The sequence below is a fragment of the Salvia miltiorrhiza genome, chromosome 8, assembly GCF_028751815.1.
Source record: "Salvia miltiorrhiza cultivar Shanhuang (shh) chromosome 8, IMPLAD_Smil_shh, whole genome shotgun sequence".
Classification (NCBI taxonomy): domain Eukaryota; kingdom Viridiplantae; phylum Streptophyta; class Magnoliopsida; order Lamiales; family Lamiaceae; genus Salvia; species Salvia miltiorrhiza.
The window spans coordinates 45209363-45235184 of NC_080394.1; the positions used below are offsets into that span (position 1 = coordinate 45209363).

Here is a 25822-nt window from a genome sequence, read left to right on the forward strand (position 1 = left end):
ATTTCCAACTCATTATTCCTATTTTCTTAATAGGACAGTCAATCTCTGATAACTCGGTATCCGGTAACTCTATTCTCGGTAGTTGGAAATAACATAAAATCTCAGCTCAATTCAATTTCTATCATCGATTTATTCACTCGTATCTCTATTTAAAAGACAACTGTCTTATCTACTCATAAAAAAAGTAGTCTCGTATTTCGACATCTCAGTACTCTCAATAGTGTTAAGACACTATCTCACAACATGAGGAAAAGTACGGGGTGTTACATTACAACCCTATTGGAATCAAACCTAGTGTATCGGGAATATGCTCATATAGTGATTATGCCCAAATTAGACCTCTCGAGTTAAGTGTTCATGCTAGATCATCTTGCCCAAATCAGAATATAAAACTAGCCAGACATAAAGTAAATAACAAAGGCAAAAGACATAAAGGAAAACTTAAAGTAAAAAACTGAAATAGAAACTTACTTAAGGCAAAGGGTACTTACGGCCAAAAGTGCCGCAGAAAACATGAACAGAAAACTAAACTACTATGCCCATAAGGGGCGACTACTCCTACCTAACTATGGAAAGTAAAACTGCAGCAGTGGTCTCTGAATTGGTGCCTCCAAAATCTGTCCTCTCCCCCTCTACTCTTCTTCCTGAATGGTTCACAGCTATGTGGTATTTATAGGCATGAGTTAGGACTACGCAAGCTGGGCCCAAAGGAGTGGGCTGGAATTAGGGCTTCTTATCCCAAAGATTGCATCCTGATCTGGAGGCTGATTCTTTCCTTATCCAAACCTCAAGGGATAAGGTTTTTGGATTCCTTATCTATATCTTCTGATCAGATTGTATTGCATTTGCCCTCAACACGAATTTATGTACTCCATCTCCTGCACTCTTCTTCTCTGCCCCGTTTGTACCTTCTACCCCTTGATCATCTTCTGACGCAACTGGGTCCCATGCAGTGCTTATGGGCAAAACGTTATTTTGACTTGAGCAACTCCAAACTTCATCTAAGCTTTTGTAACCTGCTGCTTCAATCTCCAATTGGCTTTTTATCTGTGCTCATACTTCTTCCCTGAACGGAAGTCGCATTATGCCAAGAACCTTCTTCCGATGCAACTGGATCCCGCGCGGTACTTATGGGCAAAGGATCGGTTTGCCCAACATCCTGCTTCTCGGACTTTTGGTCTTCAAGACATGCTTATGAGTGTCCCAAACTCCTCTGCTTCAAACTCATGCCTCTTTCGCAGAATGCAGCAACATTATGCCTTAAAAGCACCTTTTGCCCAAAGAACAGGCCTGCCTTGGAACTACGCCCTCCCAGGCGACAGACTCTAACAAAACAAAGAAAAAAGACTCTATCTAAACCTAAAACAGATACAAAAAACGAGCACAAACATGGACAATGTTGCCCAAATGAAACCCTCAATTGCACAGTCAATTGCTCTATTTTTTTTTATAGCGTAACCCTTACGAAACCTGGAAAACTGATACCAACTGATATGAACAAAAAGATCGATGAGATCTTTTGATCGATGCAGATCTGAAATAAAGACTTGAATTAAAGATAAAGGGTGGATTATCTCAAAACCCCTGAATCTAATCTACGAAATGATCTAGGCGAACGAATCTCTAAACCCCAACGTACGATTGATGCAGTAACTCGGAGACGCTGAATGACACACGGCGAGGGATGATGAACTCGTCGATTCGTCGATAGGTGGAATGAGAAGATGGAAATCCCAAAACCTCTGGATCTAACCCACGAAATGATTTAGGCGAACGAATCCCTAAACCCCAATGTGATGTTGACGCAGCAACTCGGGGACGATGAATGACACACGACGAGGGATGATGAACCCGCCGATACGCCGATAGGTTGGATTTGCTTGGGCAAAATCCAGGAAGAACTCGAAGTTCTCAAGAGAGAATAATCTCACAAATTTCATATATCATCAAAGTTTTGTTCTTCGTTCCATACAGCCGCCATATATATAGGCACAATAAAACCCTAATTTTAAAGGACATAATCGTAAAAATAAGGAAATAAAATAAACTTGATTAACAAGCTAAAATAACCCTATCCAAAAATCCAGCTCCGTACGCCCCGCTCTGCACGTCCGCTTCTCTCCTATGGAAAGCCGCGATTCCTCTGGCGGGAGGAATCCTCTGGCAGAAGGACTCCTCTGGCGGAAGGACTCCTCTGGCGGAAGGACTCCTCTGGTGGGAGGATTCCTCTGGCGGGAGGACTCCTCTGGCGGGATGACTCCTCTGGAGGGAGGACTCCGCTGGCGATATGACTCCGCTGGCGAGATGAGTCCGCTGGCGAGCTGACTCCGCTGGCGAGCTTGACTCCGCTGGCGAACTGACTCCACTGGCGAGATGACTCCGCTGGCGAGCTGATTCCGCTGGCGTCCTTGGCGAGCTCGATTCCTCTGGCGTCCTTGGCTCTGGTCTGGCGCGGGATTCAACTCTGTTTTGGCGCGAGCTTGGCTCTGTTCGGGCTGCATCAGTAGCTCTGCTCGGGCTGCATCAGTAGTGCATGCTTTGAAGATCTGGAGACACCATCTCTACGGAGCACGGTGTGAGATATACACCGATCATAAAAGTCTCAAATATTTCTTTGACCAAAAAGATCTGAACATGTGACAACGAAGATGGTTAGAGTTAGTGAAGGATTACGATTGTGGAATAAATTATCATCCCGGAAAGGCTAACGTTGTAGCTGATGCATTGAGCAGAAAGAATCAAGGGGAATCGGGATTTCTCCTTACTCGAGAAGCGAACCTGATCAAGGAATTCGAGAAAATAAATTTGGAGGTAGTAATACCACCGCAAACAATAGAAATAGTGATTGATGCATTGAGCATCACTCCTGACTTACGATCGAGGATAGTCATAGCTCAAAGAGAGGATGAGAAGATGGAAAAGTTGCGAATGAAGATTCGAACCGAGAAAGTGGAGAGCTATAAAGAAGCGGCCGATAATGCCATTTTGTTTGAAGGGAGACTGTGTGTGCCTGATAAAGAATAGTTGAAGAATGAGATCATGAGTGAAACTCATGACACTCCTTATACCGCACATCAAGGAAGTACGAAGATGTACCAAGACTTGAAAACAAAGTTGTGGTGCTAAGGAATGAAGCGTGAGATAGCATCTTTCGTTGAAAGATGTTTAGCATGTCAGCAAGTTAAAGTGCTACACCAATGACCCTATGGCAAGTTACAGCCATTAGAAATTCCAGAGTGAAAATGGGACGATGTAGCCATGGACTTTGTGATTGGATTGCCAAAGTTAAAAAGAGGAAATATCGCTATTTGGGCAATCATCGATCAATTGACGAAGAGTGCACATTTTATACCGATTCAAATTACTTATGGATCTGAAAAGCTAGCTCAGATTTATATCCGCAAAATAGTGTGATTGCATGGAGTACCGATGACGATCGCATCTTATCGAGACTCAAAATTCACATCACGATTTTGGATGAGCATGCAGAAGGAGTTGGGTACTAAATTGAATTTTAGTACAACGTTTCATCCGCAAACAGATGGACAGTCTGAGAGGACTATTCAAGTATTGGAAGACATGATCCGCACTGTTGTGCTTGATAGAGGAAACCAATGGGAGCAAGTCTTGCCCCTGATTGAATTTGCTTACAATAACAGTTTTCAGTCGATAATCAGCATGGCTCCATACGAAGCCTTGTATGGAAGGAAGTGTAGATCCCCGCTTTATTGGGACGAAGTTGGAGAGAGAAAAGTACTTGGACCTTACACACTAGAAGAGATGATTTCCATCGTGCGACAGATTCGACGGAGAATAAAAGAAGCACAAGAGTGACAGAAATCTTATGCAGACACCAGAAGGACGGAGATTTAATTTGAAATGGGAGACAAAGTTTTTCTAAAAGTTTCCCCATCCAGAGGATTTCACCGTTTTGGAGTTAAAGGAAAACTCAAACCGAGATATATAGGGCCATATGATATACTAGAGAAAGTAGGCCCTGTTGCCAATAAACTTGCGTTGCCGTTGAGCTTCGCGAACGTCCATGACATTTTTCACTTGTCTCAACTAAGAAAGTACGTGTTTGATCTAAAACACGTCATTCATCAAGAAGAAGTATCCCTGGAGCCAGATTTGAGCTACGAGGAGAGACCTGATGCTATTCTGGACCGGAAGATCCAACAGTTGAGGAACAAGTCGATTCCTCTGGTGAAGATCCAATGGAGACATCACGGCCAAGAAGAATCAACACGGGAACTCGAAGAGAAGATGAAAGAAAAGTATCCTGAGCTTTTTCCCGAAGGTGAATAACTCAAATTTAGGGACTAAATTTTTTTTAAGGGGGGTAGGATGTAACATCCCGTACCTTTCCTTATTAGAAATAGTGCCAACACACTATTTAGAGTACTGAGATATTGAGATGATAAATTTTTTATTATCTTAGATGAGACAGAGTTTCGTTATAGATAGAGATATGAGTTGTTAGAACCAATGACGAAGTTAGAAAGTGAATAGCTTTGAGAAAATGAGTTGAGATAGAGATGCTGATTGAATTGAGAAGAGATTATATTATATTTCCGAGAGCGGATATAGAACTACCGGTGAGACTCACTGACCTATGTTAATAGGAACAACGAGTTAGAAATGGAGTTGAGAAAAAGAGCGAGAACCCCTATAGAGAAGAGTCGATGTGAGAGATGATTTGTTTAACTTTGAATGTGGTTTGTCTTGATGTGATTTTAGCTGAGACTATTTGTTTGATTGATTACGTGACTTTTTGTTACGTGCGCATTTATGAGTGAGTTATTATGATTTTTTTTTAGAATGATAGCACGTGTGTTTTATTTTGAGTTTTCAAAACAAACGAGATTTATTTTCATCGAGAAATCGAAAAGTGCCGATTTATAAATTTTTCCAACAATATGTTTTCAAAATATTTTTCCTAAAATGATAAATTTTTTAAATTGAGTGAGTGCACTAATATTAGTGCTATATTATTTTAATTTTGATCACAAGAGTTTTGTGCTATAACATGTCACTAATTAGTGACTAATTTTTCGTGACTTAAGTTCCTACACCATATATATATTTTCCCAATGAGTTTATTAATTCTTAAGACATGTGCTTAATTCTTTTTTGTCAAGTGGCAAGTGGATTAGAGTGTTGAGATTTTGGGAGACCAAGCATTAATGAGAGAATAGTGTTTTGTCCCTAATCATTCTTCCTCAACAAGACAAATCTTATCTCACTTCTCCCTCACACCATCATTTTCGTCCCCCATCACTCTCTCTATCTCGATTTCTTCCTCCATTGATCGCCACTGACGAGACCTTCAAGCTTCCTAAATCACTTCTATGTTAGAAATCTTTCATTAAATCAAGCCTACAACACCTTATACACTTAAAGCAAGAGATCTTGGAAGGCTTTGAGCTTGAAGTTTAGAGAGAAGAAATTCTACTTTTCTTAAAGTTCTTGAGTAAGAGTTGAATATATTTAGATCTAATCATATTTGAGTTAGATATGTGTGTATATGCATGATTGAAGCAAGAAAACACCCCCTCACCCCTTTTGTGAGATTTTCGAAAATAGGGAGTTTTTCCCCTTCAAAAATCTTTCTTGTTCTTTTCTTAAATTGGGGTGAGAAATATGTTCTATGTGATGTTTGGTGATGATTAATATGTATATTGTGAGGCTATGTCTTATGATGCAAAGTTTTTGCATAGTTTAGTTTGACCTAAAATTGGGAGATCTTTGAGTTTATGGTTTAAATGATAAATTGATGATGAGCATGAGATTATGATGTATTTTTGATGATGATTGATGGTCTATATTGAGGATATGATGTAATTTGAGGATGTTGATGTGAGTTAGTTTGATGAAAAATTAGGTATATGTGTATCTATACCTAAATTGTTAATTGAAGGTTTATATGTGTGTTTAATTAAGTGGCTTCAATTGATAGATCTAAAGTTGGATTGATGTTTCTTTTCTGCTATGCCGAGCTATTTTTTTCTGCTCTGGCGAGTTATTTATGTTCTGCTCTGGCGAGCTATTTCTGTTCTACTCTGGCGAGCTATTCTACTCTGCTCTGCCGAGACTTTCTGCTCTGCTCTGCCGAGTCATTCTACTCTGCTCTGCCGAGTCGTTCTGCTCTGCTCTGCCGAGTCGTTCTGCTCTGCCGAGCCATTCTGCTCTGCTCTGTCGAGCTTTTCTGCTCAGCTCTGTTGAGCTTTTCTGCTCTGCTCTGTTGAGCTATTCTTCTCTGCTCTGCCGAGCTGTTCTGCTCTGGCCACCGAGCTGAGTCTAATGAGTCAAATGTTTGCTTGTTGGTTGAATGTGGAGTCGTTTTGCAACTCTTTTGTACCTACTATTTCGTGAAGTTATTGTTACCCAAACACTGCGAAAATTTTATGAGAAGTATATATGAGAGTCTTGAGCATACTGGTAAAATTTCAAGCCTTTTCGGTAACATTTACTATTTTTCAAAAATCAAAGCTTTCAATTGCTCAAAACTACCAAATATGGTAGACTGTAGGAAAACAGTCATATCTCCTAAACTACTTGGATTTTTTCATCCTACTTTTTTTTGAATGAAACTAGACTCAAAGAGGTTTCTAATGGTATCGAATCCAATAGAGTTATGAAGTGAATCTGGTGAAGCCTTTAATTTGTGAGATGTAGAATGATGTTTATTTGTGACATGTCTATGTGTAAACTTGTATGCTTATTGTGCTTACGCATGTCTATGTGCTTGATTGCAATGAGTTTAATCTGAGTTGAGTGTTAAGTCGAGAGTAGGACTTGTAATTCCTTAGGAGTTAAGTATACCTAGAGATTGAGATTTATTTGGATAAATAGAAGAAGAGTGAATAGTTATAGCTTGAGACGAGATTGGATTTTAGTAAATGAGTTTCTAACTGAGGTTTATTTTATCACATGAACCTTCGATGATGATGATGATGATATATGAAGGCCCGAGCGAGACGAAGAAGTAAGTCGCCTGTTTTCCTTTCCAAGCTTGAGCGAAGGACTTCAGGTGGGAAATATTTTGAGTATTCTTATATCATGAGCTTTCTAAAATGATTTGATGATATATGTTATGAGTTTATCAAATGTTTTGAAATAAATGATGTTTGAAAACTGTTTGACTTGCCGAGTTTTGTTGATAATGACTTGTGTGTTACCCTCTACTGATGAGATGAGACAAATTCGGTCTTGCCACAAGCGGGATTTTGTGCACAGAGGTGACTGTGAGCCGTCTTCGGGTCGGCCGGTCACGGTACTTGAGAGCGAGGCCTGCTTTTCAGTACCTTTGATGATGATGAGTTGTAGATGTGGTGCATACATGTTGAGATCTTTGACTGCAGTCCTTTCTTTATGATGTCATGATTATTAAAACTGCTTACACAGGTTCATTTACGCTAAATTTATTCTTGTGTATTGCTGAGATGTGGCAAGTTTCAAACTTATAGCTCTAAGAGCAGCTTTTCTTATTTTTCGGCGTTTGTCCGCTGAGTATTATATACTCACGCCCTGCATATATTTCTAAATGTGCAGGCTAAACGATGGAGCGAGATTGGTCTGGTGCTGACGGGGGATTGTTTTGACTGATGTATCTCCCTTACTGTTATTCCATTGTTGATAGAGTCCTAACGATGATACACTTTGCTTTCCTTTTGAATGTTGATAAAACCTTAATGATGAGATACATTGTTTTCTTTTTAATCAAGCAATTTACTCGCGGTTATATGTCTTCATACATATAATGGATTCACCTTTTGCTGCGATACTCTGAATATTATGCTTCCTTATGAATTTTGAGTTATACCTGGTTTGTTTTTGTTCATGAGAATCCTATTATTTATGGAGATATGATGATGTTGACGTTTATACCCTTGAGTTGATCTATGATGCCTTGCCTTAGCATGCTTTGATGTGAGCTTCCGCATGATGTTCAATCTAGTTCTTCTTATCTTTTTATTCTTTTATTATAGTCGTATCGATACTCGAACTCCGCTATTACTAGCGTTGAGATCGGGCTGCGACACAAATGGGCAAGTGGAACTCACTAACCGCACCATCTGTGAAGGGTTGAAAAAGCGGCTCGAGAAGTGCAAGGGCAAATGGGCGGAAGAGCTAGATGGAGTCTTATGGGCTCACCGTGCTAGCCCTAAAACCGCTACAGGAGAGGCCCCATTCACCCTGGTGTATGGCTCCAACGCTATCATTCCAGTACAAGTGCACCTAGCTTCGCACCGAATCTTGCATTATGATCCCATCAGGAACAACGAACTGCGCCGTCTTGATCTCGATATGATTAACCTGCACCGAGATACGGCTGTGCCGAGAACAGCCAAGTACAAGAGCCTTGTCAAGGCTGGGTTTGACAAAAAAGTTATCATACGAAAATGATAGAGTAAAGGTGGAGAAGAAACGAGAACTGAACGGTAATATTATAAATGATAGAAATTAAAAGAAAACTCCTCACCGAGGCCTACAACAATAGCTGTCCTAAACAATACTATGATTCCACATAAACGACTCTAACTATGATAAGCCTATTAAATAGGTAAAAAGGAAACCCTAACCCTAAAAGCCCATGCACACGTTATAGGCCTTTAGCCCAAACTATTTGACAAGAAGAACTAAGAATAAATAACTAACTCAATTAAAAAGAAAAAGAAAAGAAAACAGATGCCACGGCCTATCAATAGCCTCCCCCAACACAACAGCCTTGTCCTCAAGGCTGAAGTAGGGACCGATAATTGGATGCCTCAACAGGCGCATGCTGGTGTAGTGCATCAAACTCGGGCTCCCCCAATTCATCACACACAAGGACATTCAACGTCTTAGGCGGGCAGCGGTGAAGGGGTCCGAAAGTCAGACCGCAACGGAAGCAGGTACCAGCGGCAAGATGTTTTTGAATCTCTGATTGCGGCAGTTGGCGAAAGTTTTTGGCCTTGCTTAAAGGTAGTGAGGCGGCAGAAACCGTGGAGTCGGAAGAGTAGGTAGTTGTGGCTGTTAGTTGGCCGGCTGTGAGAGGGGTAACACGGTGGGAAAACACGGTAGGGGTACTAGGACGGGCAGCACGGCGCGCTGCGCTGACCGCAGAGGTGTAGTCAGTGAGAGCGTGGTCCTGTATCTGCTCTCGCATCGAACGCTGGAGACCACCGAGGAAATATCCTAAGCACTGGTCATCCGAAAAGGGAGGCAGCTGGGCCACGCGGCTTTCGAAAGCAGCGATGTAATCCTCCAGAGATCCTGTTTGATGTAATAGAAACAAGGCCTCGTAGGTGTTGAGAGTGGAGGCATCGCTGAAATGCGCCAATAAGGCTTGGGTGAATTGTGGCCATGTCGGGTTGGGGTTACGACGCAGGAGTAGTTGTAACCAGGAAATAGCTGCGCCAGACATGCCAATAATAGCAAGCTGCAGCTTCATGGCCGGGGAAATGCGATGGACAAGAAAATATTGGTTGGTTCGAGCAATCCAACCCACGGGATCAGATCCATCGAACCCGGGTAAGTTAGATTTTTGAATAGGAATAGTGGTGGGGTTGGTGTTGTCGGGAACGAATGCCTGTTTCCTAGTGAAAGAGTCGTCGGGATCATCTGGAACGAAGGGTTATTTTCCAGTGGAAGACACGGCGGCCAAGATGGCTGCAAGTTGAGTTTCCATGGCAGAACGGTTAGCGTCGACTGCTTTGGTAAGGGAGGTCAGCGATGTCTGCAACTCTAACACCACCTTCTCTAAATAATCCAGTCGAGACTCGGTGCTGCGCGTCGTAGCAACCATGGCAGGTCGGACCAATTGATAGAGTAAAGGTGGAGAAGGAACGAGAACTAAACGGTAATATTATAAATGATAGAAATTAAAAGAAAACTCCTCACCGAGGCCTATAGCAATAGTTGTCCTAAACAATACTATGATTCCACATAAATGACTCTAACTATGATAAGCCTATTAAATAGGTAAAAAGGAAACCCTAACCCTAAAAGCCCATGCACACGTTATAGGCCTTTAGCCCAAACTATTTGACAAGAAGAACTAAGAATAAATAACTGACTCAATTAAAAAGAAAAAGAAAAGAAAACAGATGCCATGGTCTATCAGAAAATTTGATAAAGGGAATTTAGTGCTGAAGCGTGTGGATGCGCTCCACCTAACCAAGAAATTTGATCTCACTTGGGAAGGTCCGTTTGTTGTGATAGAGGTGCTAGGAGGAGGAGCTTATCACCTTTCCGATGCAGAGGGTAGGCCGTTTACCAGGCCTTGGAATATCAATACACTGAAAAAGTTCTATGCTTGAGATTTCTCAGCGCTGACATATCTCTTGTAGACCGAATACTCTTTTTCCCCACTAGGGTTTTAACGAGGTTTGGGACCAAGTTTCTTGAATAAAATAGGATTCTTGGTTTTAGGGTACATACCCGTGTTGATTTTCTCTTTTCTGCTCTTGAATACTTTGTTGATGAATGCATAAATAGGAACTAAAAGCAGGGCTGACAAACAATCGTGCTTGACTTCTAAAGTACGCGCACGACACTGGGGGGGAGTAGGGGGAGTATACACCCGTCACCTCTCATATCCTAGTTTTTAGGAATAAAAAATTCAAAGCAAATGGGCCTAAAGTACGTAAAGCTGCCTTAGCCGCGAGCATTAAGTTATACAGCTGCCTAAGTCATGAGCTCCCAGAGCTACCTTAGCCGCGAGCATTAAGTTGTAGAGCTGCCTAAGTCGCGATCTCCCAGAGCTGCCTTAGCCGCGAGCATTAAGTTGTAGAGCTGCCTAAGTCGCGAGCTCCCAGAGCTGCCTCAGCCGCGAGCATTAAGTTGTAGAGCTGCCTAAGTCGCTAGCTCCCAGAGCTGCCTTAGCCACGAGCATTAAGTTGTAAGAGCTGCCTAAGTCTCGAGCTCCCAGACCTGCCTTAGCCACGAGCATTAAGTTGTAGAGCTGCCTAAGTCGCGAGCTCCTAGAGTTGCCTTAGCCGCGAGCACTAAGTTGTAGGGATACCTAAGTCGCGAGCTTCCAGAGTTGCCTTAGCTGCGAGCACTAAATTGTAGGGCTGCCTAAGTCACTAGCTCCCAAAGATGGCTTAGCTACGAGCGTTAAGTTGTAGGGCTGCCTAAGTCGCGAGCTCCCAGAGCTGCCTTAGTTGCGAGCACAGAATCTTTACAAATTGAATGCAAAATTGGTAAAGTCGGGTTAAGTGTGAGCATTAATATAAGGATTTCATACAATGAGATTGATTCATGGGGCATTGATTTAAATCTACAAGTTAGAAGCATAAAATAACACGAGGGATTGCATATGAAACGACAATTAAAGAGCGAAATAAGACATCTACATAACAGCATCGATATAATCGTCACGCCCTAAGGGTAAAATTGTTTCTGAGACAATTACAAGTTAAAAACAAAAAAGTTTACATCATTGAAATTCAAGCAGGATGAGGAGGGGCTGGTTGAATAAGCTACTGGGAAGAGTTGTCGGGAGGAGCGCCGGAGCCGCTAGCACCGGGATCCAGAACGGAGGGATGCTCGTCAAACATAGGGAGACCGGTCGTCGCATCCACGTCTGTAAAGGGATCAGAATCCTTGGACAGGTCCCCCACCAGTGCGCGGGAGAAGCTTGCCTCGTCCCTGTACAGGTTGCCCAACCGAGTAAGGGCCGCTTCACGAGAAGAAGGCAGACTAGCTGGGTCGGTAGACAGGCTGAGGAGGATACAACCCAAACTCCACAAAGGTCCGGGGTTTGTCAGGATTGCCGGACAGCTCCTGCACAAAGTCCTGCAGCACCTCAAGAAAATGGCTACGGTAGAGGGACTGCTCGGGGGCTTGCTCAGTGCATAGACCCACCGTGAACTGTTGAAGGGCCTGGTCGAGAACCGGGTACCACCGGTTAAGGGGAAGCGGGGTCAATGTTGAGCTTAGCCTGCAGGGCTTCTTTGTCCATGGACCTAAACAGAGCTCAGAGGTCCAAGGCCAGCTACTGCCTCAGGGGTGGCACCTGACAGCTCTGCGCCCTTTTCTCCCGATCTCAGTGATCAATATGAGCCAGCCCAGGCGTAAAGCAACTCAGCAGCTCGGGAGTCTTTGCGAAGGCCTCCAGTGTCCCCTCGAACAAGATCTTCAGAAACTGATGGCCCTGAGGGGATAGGAAGAACTCCAGCCTTTCATCCTTAGCGCCGAAAATGTATCCCTCCCAGTAAGCGCGCACCTGCGCATCCTTCCAGTGGCGCTTGGACTCCTCATACTCAAGGGAGTAGCGGTTCTTGAATTTATACCACACTTCGTGGCTTTCTCGCTTCTGTTCCAGAAGCGCTGACTCCAATGAGGCCTTCTCCACCTCAACCTCTGCTAGCTGGGCCTTCACACTGGCCAACTCTTCCTCTGTAGCACTAGCTCGGGCAATGGCCTCAGCGGCCTCCTTCGTCCTTTTATCCCGAGCAGCCACGGCCTCCACCAGCTGCCTCTCCGTCCGACTGAAATAGCAGATGCGGCGGATAGCCTCCGCTCAGTGGACCTCCTCCTGAGAAAAAGAAAGAGAAGGGTATAAATAATAAAGGTCAGTAAAGGAAGGAAACATGGAAAAATAAAGTAAGAGAAATGGACTTACGGTCATGTAGAACCGCCCCAGGGTCTCGGCCAGCTTTTCGTTGGAGATGGCCAAGGCATGAGCCTTGTCATCGGGATGGATCCTAGCCCTCATTTGGTGATAAAACTCCCATTCCGACAACCGGCCAATGGGGTGCAGAGTGAGGGTGATTTCTTCAGTAGGGCCGGTGGGAGAGCGGCAGGCTCTTTGCCCTTGGCCTCTTGCTCCTCCCGGCGCCTTTTTGCTAGCTCATCCACCTTGGAAGGGGCTCTCTTGCGTTTCGGAGGCTCGGCTATTGGCCTGACAGTGGAGATAGGGGGCACGTCATACACGTGGACCTCCTCACCGTCATCTTCATCCTCTTCGTCCCGCAGTCCAGTCTGGACTATGGAGACGGGCCCCAGCACTGCCTGGGTTGGTGGAGAGCTGGGCTGCAGGGGAGGGACGGACACGGGCACGGGTGAGGAATCACCGCCGCCCATAGGAATATGTACATATTGGGGCTCCTCTGAGGCCCCTGTTTGTTCTTGAGAATGGCCAACACTTCGAGAAGTGTCAGCTATGGAGTGGGTGGGAGAGCTGGATGTTTCAGCCACGACATCAACAGCCCCGTCTGGGGGGCTGCCGGATTCTTCACTTCTCGCCACCTCTGGGGCCGGGAGCAAGCCTTCCAATTGCGACATCCAATCCATCCCTGAAACATCATACGCATGTTCATAAGAAAAACAAAACAAGTAAAGGGAAGCGATGACTTTAATAAGAGAATAATCCCCCTCCTTACCTATGCGGGCTGGGGGATAGCGAGAGAATAACACGCTGAATGCCAGCGCTGAGTCATCCTCTACAATGCGCTTAGCAGAGAAGGTTCGGTTGAGGGCGTTTAAATGGCTAAGGATACCTAAATCCTTAGCAGAAGGAGGGGAAAGAGAAGCAATGGTTCGAGAGTGGCGTTCGAGAGGCCACTTCACATCCCGAACACCAGCAAAGGAAGTCTAAGTTCCTTTGTCAGTTTTGACAAAGCAATACTTATTAACAAAATGTTTGTCGGTAGGCAGTTTATTGAAGAAAGTGGTATTAAATTTCGTATGGGTAGAGAAGCTGTAATGAGTGTTGGTCTTTTTTAGAATTTGGGTCTGGCAGAAGAGCTGCGATGTGTCAACGCAGCCGTAGTGCCCAACCACAATGTGGAAGAGGAACGCCCGTCGCAGCGCTGACGGAGCTAATTGATAAAAAGGGATGCGGAAATGATTGCAAATTTCTACAAGAAATGAGGGATGAGGGAGGCGCAGCCCAACGGCTACTTGGTGTGACCACAGCGCTATACTATTTTCCCTAAGATCATTGGGAGTAATTAAGGATTTGTTGTCAGGGAGACTGAAAGTTCGACCGGGGATGGGGCCTTTAAGCTTTTTCTCTAAGCGTCTCATTTCTGTGACACTCATTACAGAAAGGGGGACGGAATGTGAGGTCGACATGGTTGCTAAAAACTATTTTGTACAGGGAGGGCGCACAGACAATAGAAATCACTAAAAAACACAGAAAGCACGCGGAGGAAGAGAAAGAAGGGTGAGGATTCAGGGCGATACCTAGGTCAGTGCGTGGGAATCGGACGAAAAGAAGTAGACGTCGGAGAAAGTCGAGAGATCGTCGGAAAGAGGCGGGGAGCATAAACACGTCGGAAATCGCGAGAGGGAAGAAAAAGAGAGAATGAAGTGGGGTGGGCGGAGGAAGACGATGGTGGTTTTATAGATCAAAAATGGTACAAATTCTGAGAACCGAGAGGCCCAATCAGAAATAGGCACGTGGCAGGGACGGAACCGAAAGGGCGTGTTTCTGGGCGAAAAGATGGTGATGTGACAGAGGTGGGACCCGAGACTGGCGAGCATTTAATGCATTCAAACGGGCAGTGCTAACCATTACACACTACAACAAGGGCAGTGCTGACTCCATGAATACCAGGATAAAGAATGACGTCGGTTAAACTCGAAAAAAGCCCGGTTTAACCCGACTGGGGGAGAGTAGCTGATGAGGAGTAAAATATGCATCAGCGCTGCCACTTTGGAATAGCGAGATCAAGACAATCAGAGACGTCGTGGGGAGACCGCGCGATAAAGATGATAGGAACGCGATTTGGCCGATTCTACAACAACATGAGAGAAGCGTCGCGAATATGGCAGGACTGGAATCAACATGGCAGGGCAGGAATCAACCTGGCAGGGCTGGACTCAATCTGGTAGGGCTGGAATCAACCGAGCCAAGGAACAATACCCACCACGAGGAATGAAGGGCAGGGAGCAGGGCTATTTTTAGGCATGCTCATTACTAGAAAAATGCTCATAGATAACATATTTTTTTCGTTATCTATGACCAAAAAAACCGTTATGTATGATACATATCATACACATCATAGACAGCGGTTAAAAAACCGTTATGTATAATAGCATAGATAACGGTACGGTGCGCTCATACATAACGGTCGATATCCATTATCTATAAGGGTTATACATAACGATTTTTTACCTGTTATGTATTAGGATTTTTCCGTTATCTATTATATTTTCTTTTCCTATCATAATTAACAGATTTTTTTTTAACTTTTTATAACGGTTTAAATCGTTATCTTTGTAATAAATAAATAACGATTTTTTGCACTTAACAGTTTTTTGCACTTTTTATAACCGTAATATTTTTTAAATTTTTCTGTTATTTATCTCAATAATTAAATTAATAATTCTAAAAGAACAAAATGACATTGTCATCGATAACATATATTATATAGCATTCCAAAAATTTCATACATTATCATCCAAATATAATGAAAACATCACATATGTTCTATTTAGTTGTATGTTTAATTAAAATAAATATATATTACAGATGCGCGCAACTTGCTAGCATTTGAAACAACGTTCTCTGCTTCAGCCTTCTTGTTAGTAGTAATCCTCATAGCTCAATTTTTGGTTGCATTCTCGATTGAAACACGGTGCATCGACTCCCATCAACTTGATCCGCCAAGAACTAAGTCCTATTGGGAAAAAATTATAATGGATTACAGAACTAAAAGCACAAAAACAAGTTGACCAAAAACGCAAAATCTTTTGTGAATTACAGAAAATTATAGGAGTATTTATTATCCAAATGCACATGATGCATTAATTAAAAAAAATTAAGGCAAATAAAGATATGAAAAGAGCGAAAGATAACATCCATGTTCTTATACACAATCCCACTTAAGATACTTAAATCAACATGTTCATACAAATACCTATGGACAAAGACCGCAATTTCCCAGTTCCTTAACTGCCAAAGGTAATCTCTCTCCATTAGCAACCTGAGATGACTTAATCACAGAACTGCTTTTAGCTTTTAATTGTGTTCTTAATTTAAAGAAAATTCATACCTCATAATCTGCCCCAACACTCTTGATGTTGACAGTCTGAATTTCATTATGCTTGGCCCAAATTATTTTCCATCCATTGTCCATACTAGCAATAGGTACTTCACGGCCAAGCTTCACCATGATCGTGCCAAATATAGCTCCTGTTTGTAAAAGGATTTGGAGATGTATCTTTGGAAAAAATAAATCCTTAGGAATACTTATGAGGTGCTTCCACATCCTTAGAAGATTTTGGTGTATAACACTTTTAAGGTGCTTTCAAGAACACTTCTGAGATGCTTCCAAGTACCAATTCTTTTTATTTTCAAACTAGCTTTTAAGGTGCTTTCAAGAATACTTCTGAGATGCTTCCAAGTTCCAATTCTTTTTATTTTCAAACTAGCTTTTAAGGTGCTTTCATGAACACTTATGAAAACATTTATGATATTGAATTCCGTTATGAGGATATGCCTCCTTTCTGTTGTGTTTGCTCTTCTCTTAGCCACTCTACAGATAATTGTCGGAAGATTAATCCGGAGGCTAATCCCACTGATGCGGAGCCGCCCTCCCCAAACAGGACCTCTGGACAGATTACTGATCGGCATGGCCGGCGTCGCAGGAATAGAGCTAGGCGCCGGCGGGCTAGGAGCCGCTCGATTTGGCGGCCTCGAACTGCAGAGGGTACTGTTCTTCAGGAGGGTGAGTTTGACCCGACGGTAGACACGCTAGGGAAGAATGCGGAGGTTCCCTTGAAGGCGGGGAATCATGTTGAGAAACCTTCGCTCTCTCCGAGGGCGATTTCTTCGGACATTGTCACGTTCAATGCTTTTGAGGTCCTTGAGGACAGTTTGGAATCTGAATTGGGAAAGGGCCCGAATGATATGAGCATAATCAAAGACCCTTCTCAGAGACCGGAGAAAAGTCAAGTTAGAGTCCAGCAAGGTGGGGACCTGAGCAGCTTGGGCTCGGTTTCTAGAGCTGTGACTGATCGGGAGTCTTGCCAGAACAGAGAGGATGGCGAGGCCATAGCTGCATCGGCTCAGCCGACTGAGCAGAACCAGACGCCTGAGCACAGAAGGATGTTTGAGCAGAGCCGTGTTCCTGAGCAGAGACGGGGGCCTGAGCAGAATCAGTTGATTGAGCATAGCCGGTTGAATAAGCAGAGTAGGCTGGATGAGCGGTGCAATGTGCAAGAACAGTGTCAGGGGGCTGATCAGGGCGACTCACACTCAGATACCAGGGTTGTTTCCATCATTGGGATGGACCAGGTTGAGGTTGGGTCGCCGGAGCAGAGGGCGATGTTTGAACAGTACAGCTCGAATCCGGATCCAAGAGTGAACACTTCTCGGGGGTCCCAGCAGCAGCAACCTTTCAATGATCACAACAGAGACCGTATTGATGACCAGAGCAGCGGCCGTGCTAACACTTTCAAGCCTGAGCTGAACAAGGCGAATCAGAGCTGCGCTCCTACGCATCAGGCTGGTTCCCTCTCGTCGAGTTCGGGCCGCAGCCTTGGTCCGCATTCTCCTCACCCGAAATTTATTTTTGCTTCGCTGCCACCTCGCCCTCAAAGTCAGAGTGCTCGGAGCGATAGGTCTCCCTCGCCAATGAATTCCAAAATGGTTGCCTGACGTGGCCGATCGCCTGAACCGACCGAGTTCTTGAAAAGAGTTTCAGCCGCTCAATCGGCTGGCGCCTCTATCCAGAATTTTACCATTGACTCCTCCCCTTCTGACGCTTTTCAGCGCATGTCCAAGGTTTATGTTCGTGCCTCCTCAAAGCGTTGGGGAGATGAAGATGCTGATGATTTTTTTGATCCTCTTCAGGAGGACGGCCTTCCTACCAGTTCGCAATGAATGTTCTCTGTTGGAACATTAGAGGCATTTCTTCGTCTATGCCTCTTCTTTCTCATAACTGCCGTATCTATAGTCCGTGTTTCCTGGGCATTCTGGCGCCTAAGACTCGGTTCTCTGGGATTCCAAGCTCTTTTTGGCGTTCCTTACATCTTGCACCGGTTCATCAGAATACTCGAAGTAGACGTCGTTCCAATATCTGGGTTTTTGCTGATCCTTCTCTTACTCCGGATGTGGTTTTTTCCTCTGCTCAGGTGGTGGTCATTAAATGCTCTTTTCTCGGGATTGTCTGCACGCTGGCCTTCACTCACGCCTCCTGTGATTATGTGGAACGTCGTCAGCTCTGGTTAGACAATGAGTCTTTCATTGTGGGTCCTTTCCTCATGATCGGGGATTTCAACTCTATTTTAGGGGCTCATGAGCGGCGAGGGCGCAGGGTTCCGGCCTCTACTCCCTGTGGTGAGTTTCGCGCCTTCATTGAGGATCACGATCTGATTCAACTCGAGTCCTTGGGGCCTTTTTTCACAATCAGTGAAGGTTTCCTTTCCCGATTGAGTCGGTTCTTGATAGGGCCCTCTTCTCCCAAGGCTTCGCCGATCTCTGGAACTCTGCGTCTTCGCTGGTACTTCCTAGGCTGGGCTCTGATCACTCCCCCATTTTGTTGAGATGCCAGGACACTGCCACTCCCCCGACAGGACGTCGTTTCCGGTTTCTGAATATGTGGTGTACCCATGAGGGTTTTCTGTTCATGCTTCTTGGGCCTTGCCGTTAGACTGTCTCCGTCCGATGGTTCGGGTCATGAAAAAGCTGAAGCGCCTTCGGCCGATTCTCAAGACTTGGAATAGAGACACTTTTGGGAATTACAATATCGCTATTGTCGAGCTTCAACAAGATCTGAGCTCTGTTCAAGAGAGTATTGATGAGCAGGGCTACACGGATGACTTGTTTGATCAAGAGGTCAATTTGCAAGCTCGCATTAGATCTGTCCTCCTGCGCAAATCCGAGCATTTGCGGCAAAGTCGGTTTCTTGGCTTTCTGATGGGGATAGAAACACCCATTTCTTCCATGTTATGGTTAAATGGCATCGTTCCAAGCAGAATATCAAGCAGCTTAGTATTGATGGGGTTATCTCGAAGGACCCGGTCACCATGGCGGCTCATGTGATTCACTTTTACGAGGATCTCTTTTCTGAGCCGACATCTGGGGCGGTGGATAGATCATGGATTTCTGGTTACATTCCTGCTTCGGTCTCCTCGGCTCAGGCTGCTATGCTCACGAATATTCCTTCGGCAGAGGATATTCGTTTGGTGGTTTTCTCCATGGATAGGAATAGTACCCCCGGCCCTCACGGGTTTAATGGTGCTTTCTTTCAACATTCTTGGGAGATAGTGGGTGAGGATGTTGTCGCCGCTGTCTGTCGGTTCTTCACGCATGGCTATCTCCCTCATGGCCTCAACTCCAATCTGCTTTGCCTTCTTCCCAAGAAGACTAATGCGGTGCTGGTCTCTGATTTTCGTCCTATTGTGCTGGGGAATTTCTTCTTTAAAGTCATTACCAAGATTTTGGCATCTCGGCTGAATACGGTGGCGGCTGTCATTGTCTCAGCTAATCAGTTTGGGTTTATCTCTGGGCGCTCTATATAAGAGTGTATTCTGCTTGCTTCTGAAGGGGTTAATTGCATGGAGCGATCAATTCAGGGAAGGAACATGGCTCTGAAAGTGGACATCAGGAAAGCTTTTGATACTCTGAGCTGGGATTTCGTGGAGGTGGTTCTGCACAGTTTTGGTTTCCCTCAGATTTTCCGGCAATGGATCAGAGTTATCTTCCAGTCGGCTCGGATTTCTGTCCTCTTTAATGGGGAACAACATGGTTTCTTTTGCTGCTCTCGCGGGGTTCGCCAGGGTGATCCTCTGTCGCCAGTTTTGTTTGGTTTGGCCGAAGAGGTCTTGAGTCGCCTTCTCTTGGATGTTGCTGATAGGGGTTTTATTGCTCGAATGAGGATGTCTCGATCTCTGCTCTTCCCCTCTCATCTCCTGTATGCTGATGATGTCCTTTTGTTTTGTAAAGCTACGAGGCGCAGTTGCAGGATGATTGAGTCTATTCTCCAGATCTACGCTTCTGTTTCTAGACAATTCTGCAATAAAGCCAAGTCCACGGTTTTCTTCAGTAGAGGTGTGCCTGTTCAGTTGAGTCGTCGGCTTCAGCGGGAACTGGGTTTCTCAACCGGCTCACTACCTTTCGTTTATCTGGGTGTCCCCATCTTTGCGGGCCATGCTTCCACTGCCCGTCTTTCCTGCATTCGTGACCGCATTATTGCGCATTTTCCTAGATGGCAGGGCATGCAGTTATCTATGGCGGGGCGTATTTGCCTTGTCACTTCCGTCATCCAGAGTGCGGCGGTCCATAACATGTTGATTTATAAGTGGCCGGCTAAGCTGCTTCATGATCTGGATAGAGCCTATCGATCCTTTATTTGGACAAGCTGCACAACCTCTAAGCCTAAATCTTCGGTGGCTTGGAATCGAGTCTGCGCTGCTAGGAATCAGGGAGGGCTGAATGTGAAGTCCTTTACTCACATCAGTCAGAGCTTCATGCTACGTTTAGGTTGGTTGCTGATTACTTTCGGACTCTCTTGGTTTTCAGTTATTCCGTCAGCGTTATTTGGACGCATGTTTGAGACCTCGTTCCCCTTGGTTCTCCTCCACGATCTGGCTGGGCACCCGAGCTGCTATACATGATCTTGTCAACGACACGCACTGTTCTATTGGTTCTGGTTCCACCATTCTTTTTTGGATGGATAACTGGTTAGGGTATCGGCTGGTTGACAGAATCGGGATTCCTACTAATGTTCATCATACTCTCATGCAGCCGATCTCGGATTACTACTTCGATGATTCTTGGCATTTTACCCTGAATTTCTTGCAGACTTTCCCGGACATCGCTTTCGATATCGTTTCGGTTCCTATTGGTGATGGGGAGGATCACCGGGCTTGGATTCATTCTCACTTTGGAGAAGTTTCTGCCTCGCTCGCTTTGGATCATGTCCGCCCCAGCTTTCCTTTGGTTGATTGGGGCAAATGGATTTGGGCTCCGTTCATCCCGATGCGCCGTTCCATTGTGACTTGGCGTGTGATTCTAGGACGTCTCTCTACTGCCAGCTCGCTACGTCGTTCTGGCTTCATTGGTCCGAGTTGGTGCCCCCTTTGTCGGAATGCGGATGAGGATATTGATCACCTCTTCTAGGATTGTGCTATTGCTAGACAGGCATGGCACTATCTTTTCCTCTGGTTCGGTGTTGATGCTTCGATGATCCACGATATCGGGAGTTTGATCCTTTGGGCTATGAAGAGGCCGGTTAGCAAGCAAGTTAATAACCTTTGGAGGGTTGGGGTTATGTCTACCGTTTGGAGCATCTGGAATAGTCGTAACAGAGCTGTGTTTGATGAGTCTCCAGTTTCTGCGGTGGCTATGTCGATACAGATTAAGGCTTTTATTTTGGAGTCCTCTCGTTTCTGTTTAGGTGAGATGGCTAACTCGGTTGAGGAACTGTTGATCCTACATGGTCTAGGGGTGCCTGGCAGACCTCGTCGCCCGATCCCCTATGTCTATGTGTTCTGGATCCCTCCTCCGGCACCGTGGCGCAAAATCAACATCGATGGCTCCGTTCATGGCACTCCTCCTCTCATTCATGCGGGTGGGGTTATTAGAGACTCTTCTTGTGTTTTGGGTTGCTTCCACTTCTCTGCTGGACGTGGTTGGCCTTTCGAGGCTGAGCTTCTTGCTCTCATTATTCCTCTGGAGCAAACTGTTGTCCATGGTTGGGGTTATGTCTGGATTGAAATGGATTGCACTTACTTGGTTGATCTTTTCCGTTCTCGTTCCGACACCGTTCCATGGAGGTTCTTCAGCCGTTGGCGTAAGGTTCTTTCTTCCATTGCTTGCTTTCATATTATCATCACTCACATCTACAGGGAAGGGAACCGAGTTGCTGACTGCTTGGCTTCGTCGGTGACGGAGGAAGGATACTGGGATGATGCGATCCCGGAGATTCATCAGATAGTTCGTGATGACAGGAGAAGTCTGCCTTATATTCGGATCGTCACTTGAGGTGCTATGCTTTCCTGGGGTGTTCTTGCCCACTTCTTTTGTTTGTTTTTGTTTGTTCTTGTTCTGCCGGTCAGGGGTGATGGCTTCTTCTTTTCGGGTTTTTCCCTTTGGTTTTGTTTGGTTCCTGGGGGGTCACTGGTTTGTGCTTGTTCTGGTTGTTGACCTGGGCTTTTTTGTCCTGAGGTCCTTGAGTTGGTTTGGTGTTATGGTTTTGGTCGCTTCCTCTTGGCGAACTTTACTTGCCGTGATTTGTCCGGTTGATGCTAGCAGGAGTGTCTCCATTGCAATATGCTTAATATCAATGTTTTTTTGTGAAAAGATATGCTTAATAGTGTCTTCACGATGCTTAATAGTTGCTGGTCTCTGCTCCTCTAATGTAGTCTTCATTATGAGCATGGGAAACCGTGCGGGAAATCTTTGATTACACCCAATTGCTACATCCCGTGAAGATGACCTTAAAACTTGTCTTTGGTTAAGTTTGAGAATTGATTATAAAAGTAATTGCATTTGGAGGTTCACTGCTAGCGGGGAATTGGGTCTGATCGGCTTGTTGGGTTTTGCTAGTTGTAGCTTCTCTCTGCTTTTGCTTCGGTCTTCTCTTGTGGCCGTTGGTACTTTTGGGGCTGGGTCCGGTTGGAGGTTGTTTGGTTGTGGTGCCTTTTCGGGCTCCTTCTTTTATGTAGGAAGTGTTTGAGGTTCGATGAGGCCTGTTGGTTGGGTTGTTCCCTTGACTGGCAGTTTGTTTGGAGTCCGTTCCTTTTCTTTTGTTTTCTGCCTTTTCTTTTCTCTCGGTCTGCTTTTCTCTCCTGTTGTTGTTGGTTTTCGCAGGTTGGAAACCAGCTTTGCGTGGGAGGGTGTGCATCGAATGTTGGCTTAGCTCGGTAGACAATCTCGAGGCCTTCTCAGACCCGGATGTCTGACCTATTCTGTGGGAGCTGCTCTGGCGTGGGCTTTCGCTCGAGCTGGGTTGGGTTGACTTGCGGGTCCTCTTGGTTGGTTTGCGTTGGTGTGGAGTGGCTGCTCCGTAGAGTTGGATGTCTTTGTGGGGCCTAACTGCTCCTGCTGCTTTGGTGCTTTTCTGCTTCTGCATGTTTAGCTACTTTGCGGGTTCTAGTTTGTTGTTTTTGGAGGTTTCTGTTTCGGGCTTTGGGGCCGGTTAGCCTAGGGGCGATGGTTCGGCCGAAGCCTCTGAGGTCTAACTTTCCGCCACCTTCCCGTTTTTTGTCCTTTGTCCTTCGTTGTTTTTCGTTGTTTTTGTTTGAGCCCTCTTTCTTGAGGCTCTGCTCTTAGTTTGCACCTGTGCTTTCAAGGGTTTCGAATTTTTATTTTTTTCAATAAAATTTCTATTTCAGCAGTATTTGATTAGCGGGCTCAATTCATGATTCTAGAGTTGATATTATTCCATTTCATCGATGAATAAAAATTGGTTCTGCATTAAGCTCTTGAGACATTATATCTAATAAATTCTCTAAAATCCTAAAGTCCTATCAACCTTGTAAACATGTGAAATAAATTTATACAAATTGAAATGATAAAACTAGGCCATGATCTCCAGAATTATTGATGGCTAACAAGCCATTAAAAATAAGGCATTTCAGTTTAGCACACTACATTATACAAGTAAAGTAAGCTAAGTTCTTGACTAACACATGTCAATGCAAAACAAAAATCAACGAAAATGAATCAACAATAAACAATGAGTCTCTAGCCCCAATAACCAGCCGAACCCCCAATCCACAGATACAAAATGAGATCCATTCACTCGAAGATCTAAAACCACAGAACATCAAACTACAGAAAAACGAATCATAAACAATTTTTTAGAAAGGAAAGCAATGGATTGCTGCGTGCACATACCACATGATTGCATACTAGAGACGAAGAAGGTAGCGCGGTGAGACAATATGGAAGCTAGGACCTTCAAAAATAATAAATACAGTTAGTCAGTTACTCAAATTATATTTCATAGAAACATCTATTAAATTTAAATTCAAGATCATGAAACAATATGGAAGCTAGGACCTTCAAAAATATTTAACTGCCATGAATAGATTAGACAGCCTCCAAAGTTCCAAACCACTAGATACAATCAATAGCAATGAGAATTACCTTCTTGAACCTTTAATGTAGCCAACTGCCCACACTCTTTCAATTCAATACAACCAGAGGTTGATTCCGACCATTTCAAACCAAACACTTAGTTCCTTTATGTAATAGAATGGTACTTGGAGAACTAGAGCAAACTGACCAACATATTTTGCAATATAAAGAATATTTTGAGTGCCTCACTTATGCAGAACGACAAATGAGAAACACTGAAACTAAAGCTACAATAGAAGCTGCAACACCGTTCAACAAGAAGTGCCAAAATGTTAACAACAGCAAAATGAGACAGGCTGAGCAAATCCAATATATAAGGAGTGCAACAACAACCCTAAGAAGAGTTGCTTAATTACCTATCTGTATTCAGTGTTCTGAAAAGTACTCTTTTCACACCCTTGGGAATGTTTATGGACTTCATAACTTGATCTGAAATACAAAAAACTAAAAACGGAAAAGTGGGAATTAAAGAATTATGAAACAAGTAGCAGAGAGAGGACCATCTACTCAAACTAATAATCCATTCCACCACATATATATATAGATCTAAATACCAAGAACAAAAGTTAAGTTGTAAGGCAACCAGTAATATTCTTGTCTCTGGGAACATCTACAAGCAACACAGCACCTGTCCAAACGTAGAATTCATGCCATCACAAACCATTTAAGTAGATAAGGCAATTAAACCATCAAATGCCAAGGAACGCAGGAATAAGGTGAACAGACCTCTTCAGTCAAATGGGGAATTTATAAATTGTTCATCTAAGAAACACTGCTACAAGTCCAATTAAGAATCAAGTATAACGATTTGAGAAGAAAGTAATATGCCCTAGTTATGACATAAGCCGAGTACTATAAACAGAGTTGATTCTACATAGTATTTTGAAAGAGAGAACTTGCAGTATACCAATCGAAACAAAATTGAATTGACGGAATGAGTTTTACCATTGAGTACTCTGAGGTCAAGGGTATCGACATCAAACCCTCTGTCAAAGTAGTTGTCGTAGAAATGGCCCGGCGCGTCGACATGAGTTCCGGTGTGAGCCAGCAGCTTCAGCTCAGAGAAATTGTAGTCGGAGCCATTCTTCAGTTCTGGTGTTCTTCTTCCCCTGATAGAACTTCTGCAACTCGATGGTGGAGAATCACTGGCCCTGGTAGAAAGCCCTAGCCTCAATCCGGTTGTAGTAGATGCTGATGCCCTTGTTCGGGTTGCAAATCGTCAGATTCAGTGCCAGATTGTAGTGGAGCGTGTTGTTATTGTTGATGTTGAACTCGGTGAGAGAAGCCTCGGCACTTAGGGTTAGCAGACGAGGAGAGGGGCAACGAGATTGGGGTGCGGATTTTATGGCTGAAGAGAGGGGAGTCACGACATGGAGAGGCTCTGGCCTGTGCCGCTCGGTGTGGCAGGCGCGTCGCCGTCACCGCCATGGAAGGGCTGATCGAAGATGCCGGCGTTGAGGTGAAAGAAGGGTGTGAGGAGGGGAGAAATATAATTCACATTATATTTTGAGTTGATTTTCAGAATAGTCACTTTTATATAGTGAAAATAAATTTTACCCACTAATATAAAAATTTTAAAAAATACCCACATTTACCATTTTACCTTTTACATATAAAATTTTACAAATATCCACTGTTCATTGGTTGTGAATTCAACTCGAATTCACAACTAAATTCAAGTATTGGTTTTGAATATCACTACAAGAAAAACGCTAATAGACAACGAACAAAACCCATTGTCTATTAGAAAATCAACTGTTGTAAATGAGAGTATTGTCTATTGGAGGGCGGTCA

At 44.2% G+C, this 25822-nt stretch overlaps 1 protein-coding gene across 1 annotated transcript; it reads right to left on the minus strand.

Annotated features, from left to right (window-relative positions):
* Positions 1-16334: 16334 nt before the first annotated feature.
* Positions 16335-25244, minus strand: LOC130998538 (cyclase-like protein 2; the record flags this gene model as incomplete). Its single annotated transcript, XM_057923954.1, has 6 exons — positions 16335-17503; positions 23674-23698; positions 23786-23846; positions 24385-24457; positions 24612-24656; positions 24974-25244. Coding segments are annotated over 4 exons (396 nt in total), but the record flags the coding sequence as incomplete, so codon positions are not given.
* Positions 25245-25822: the final 578 nt, after the last annotated feature.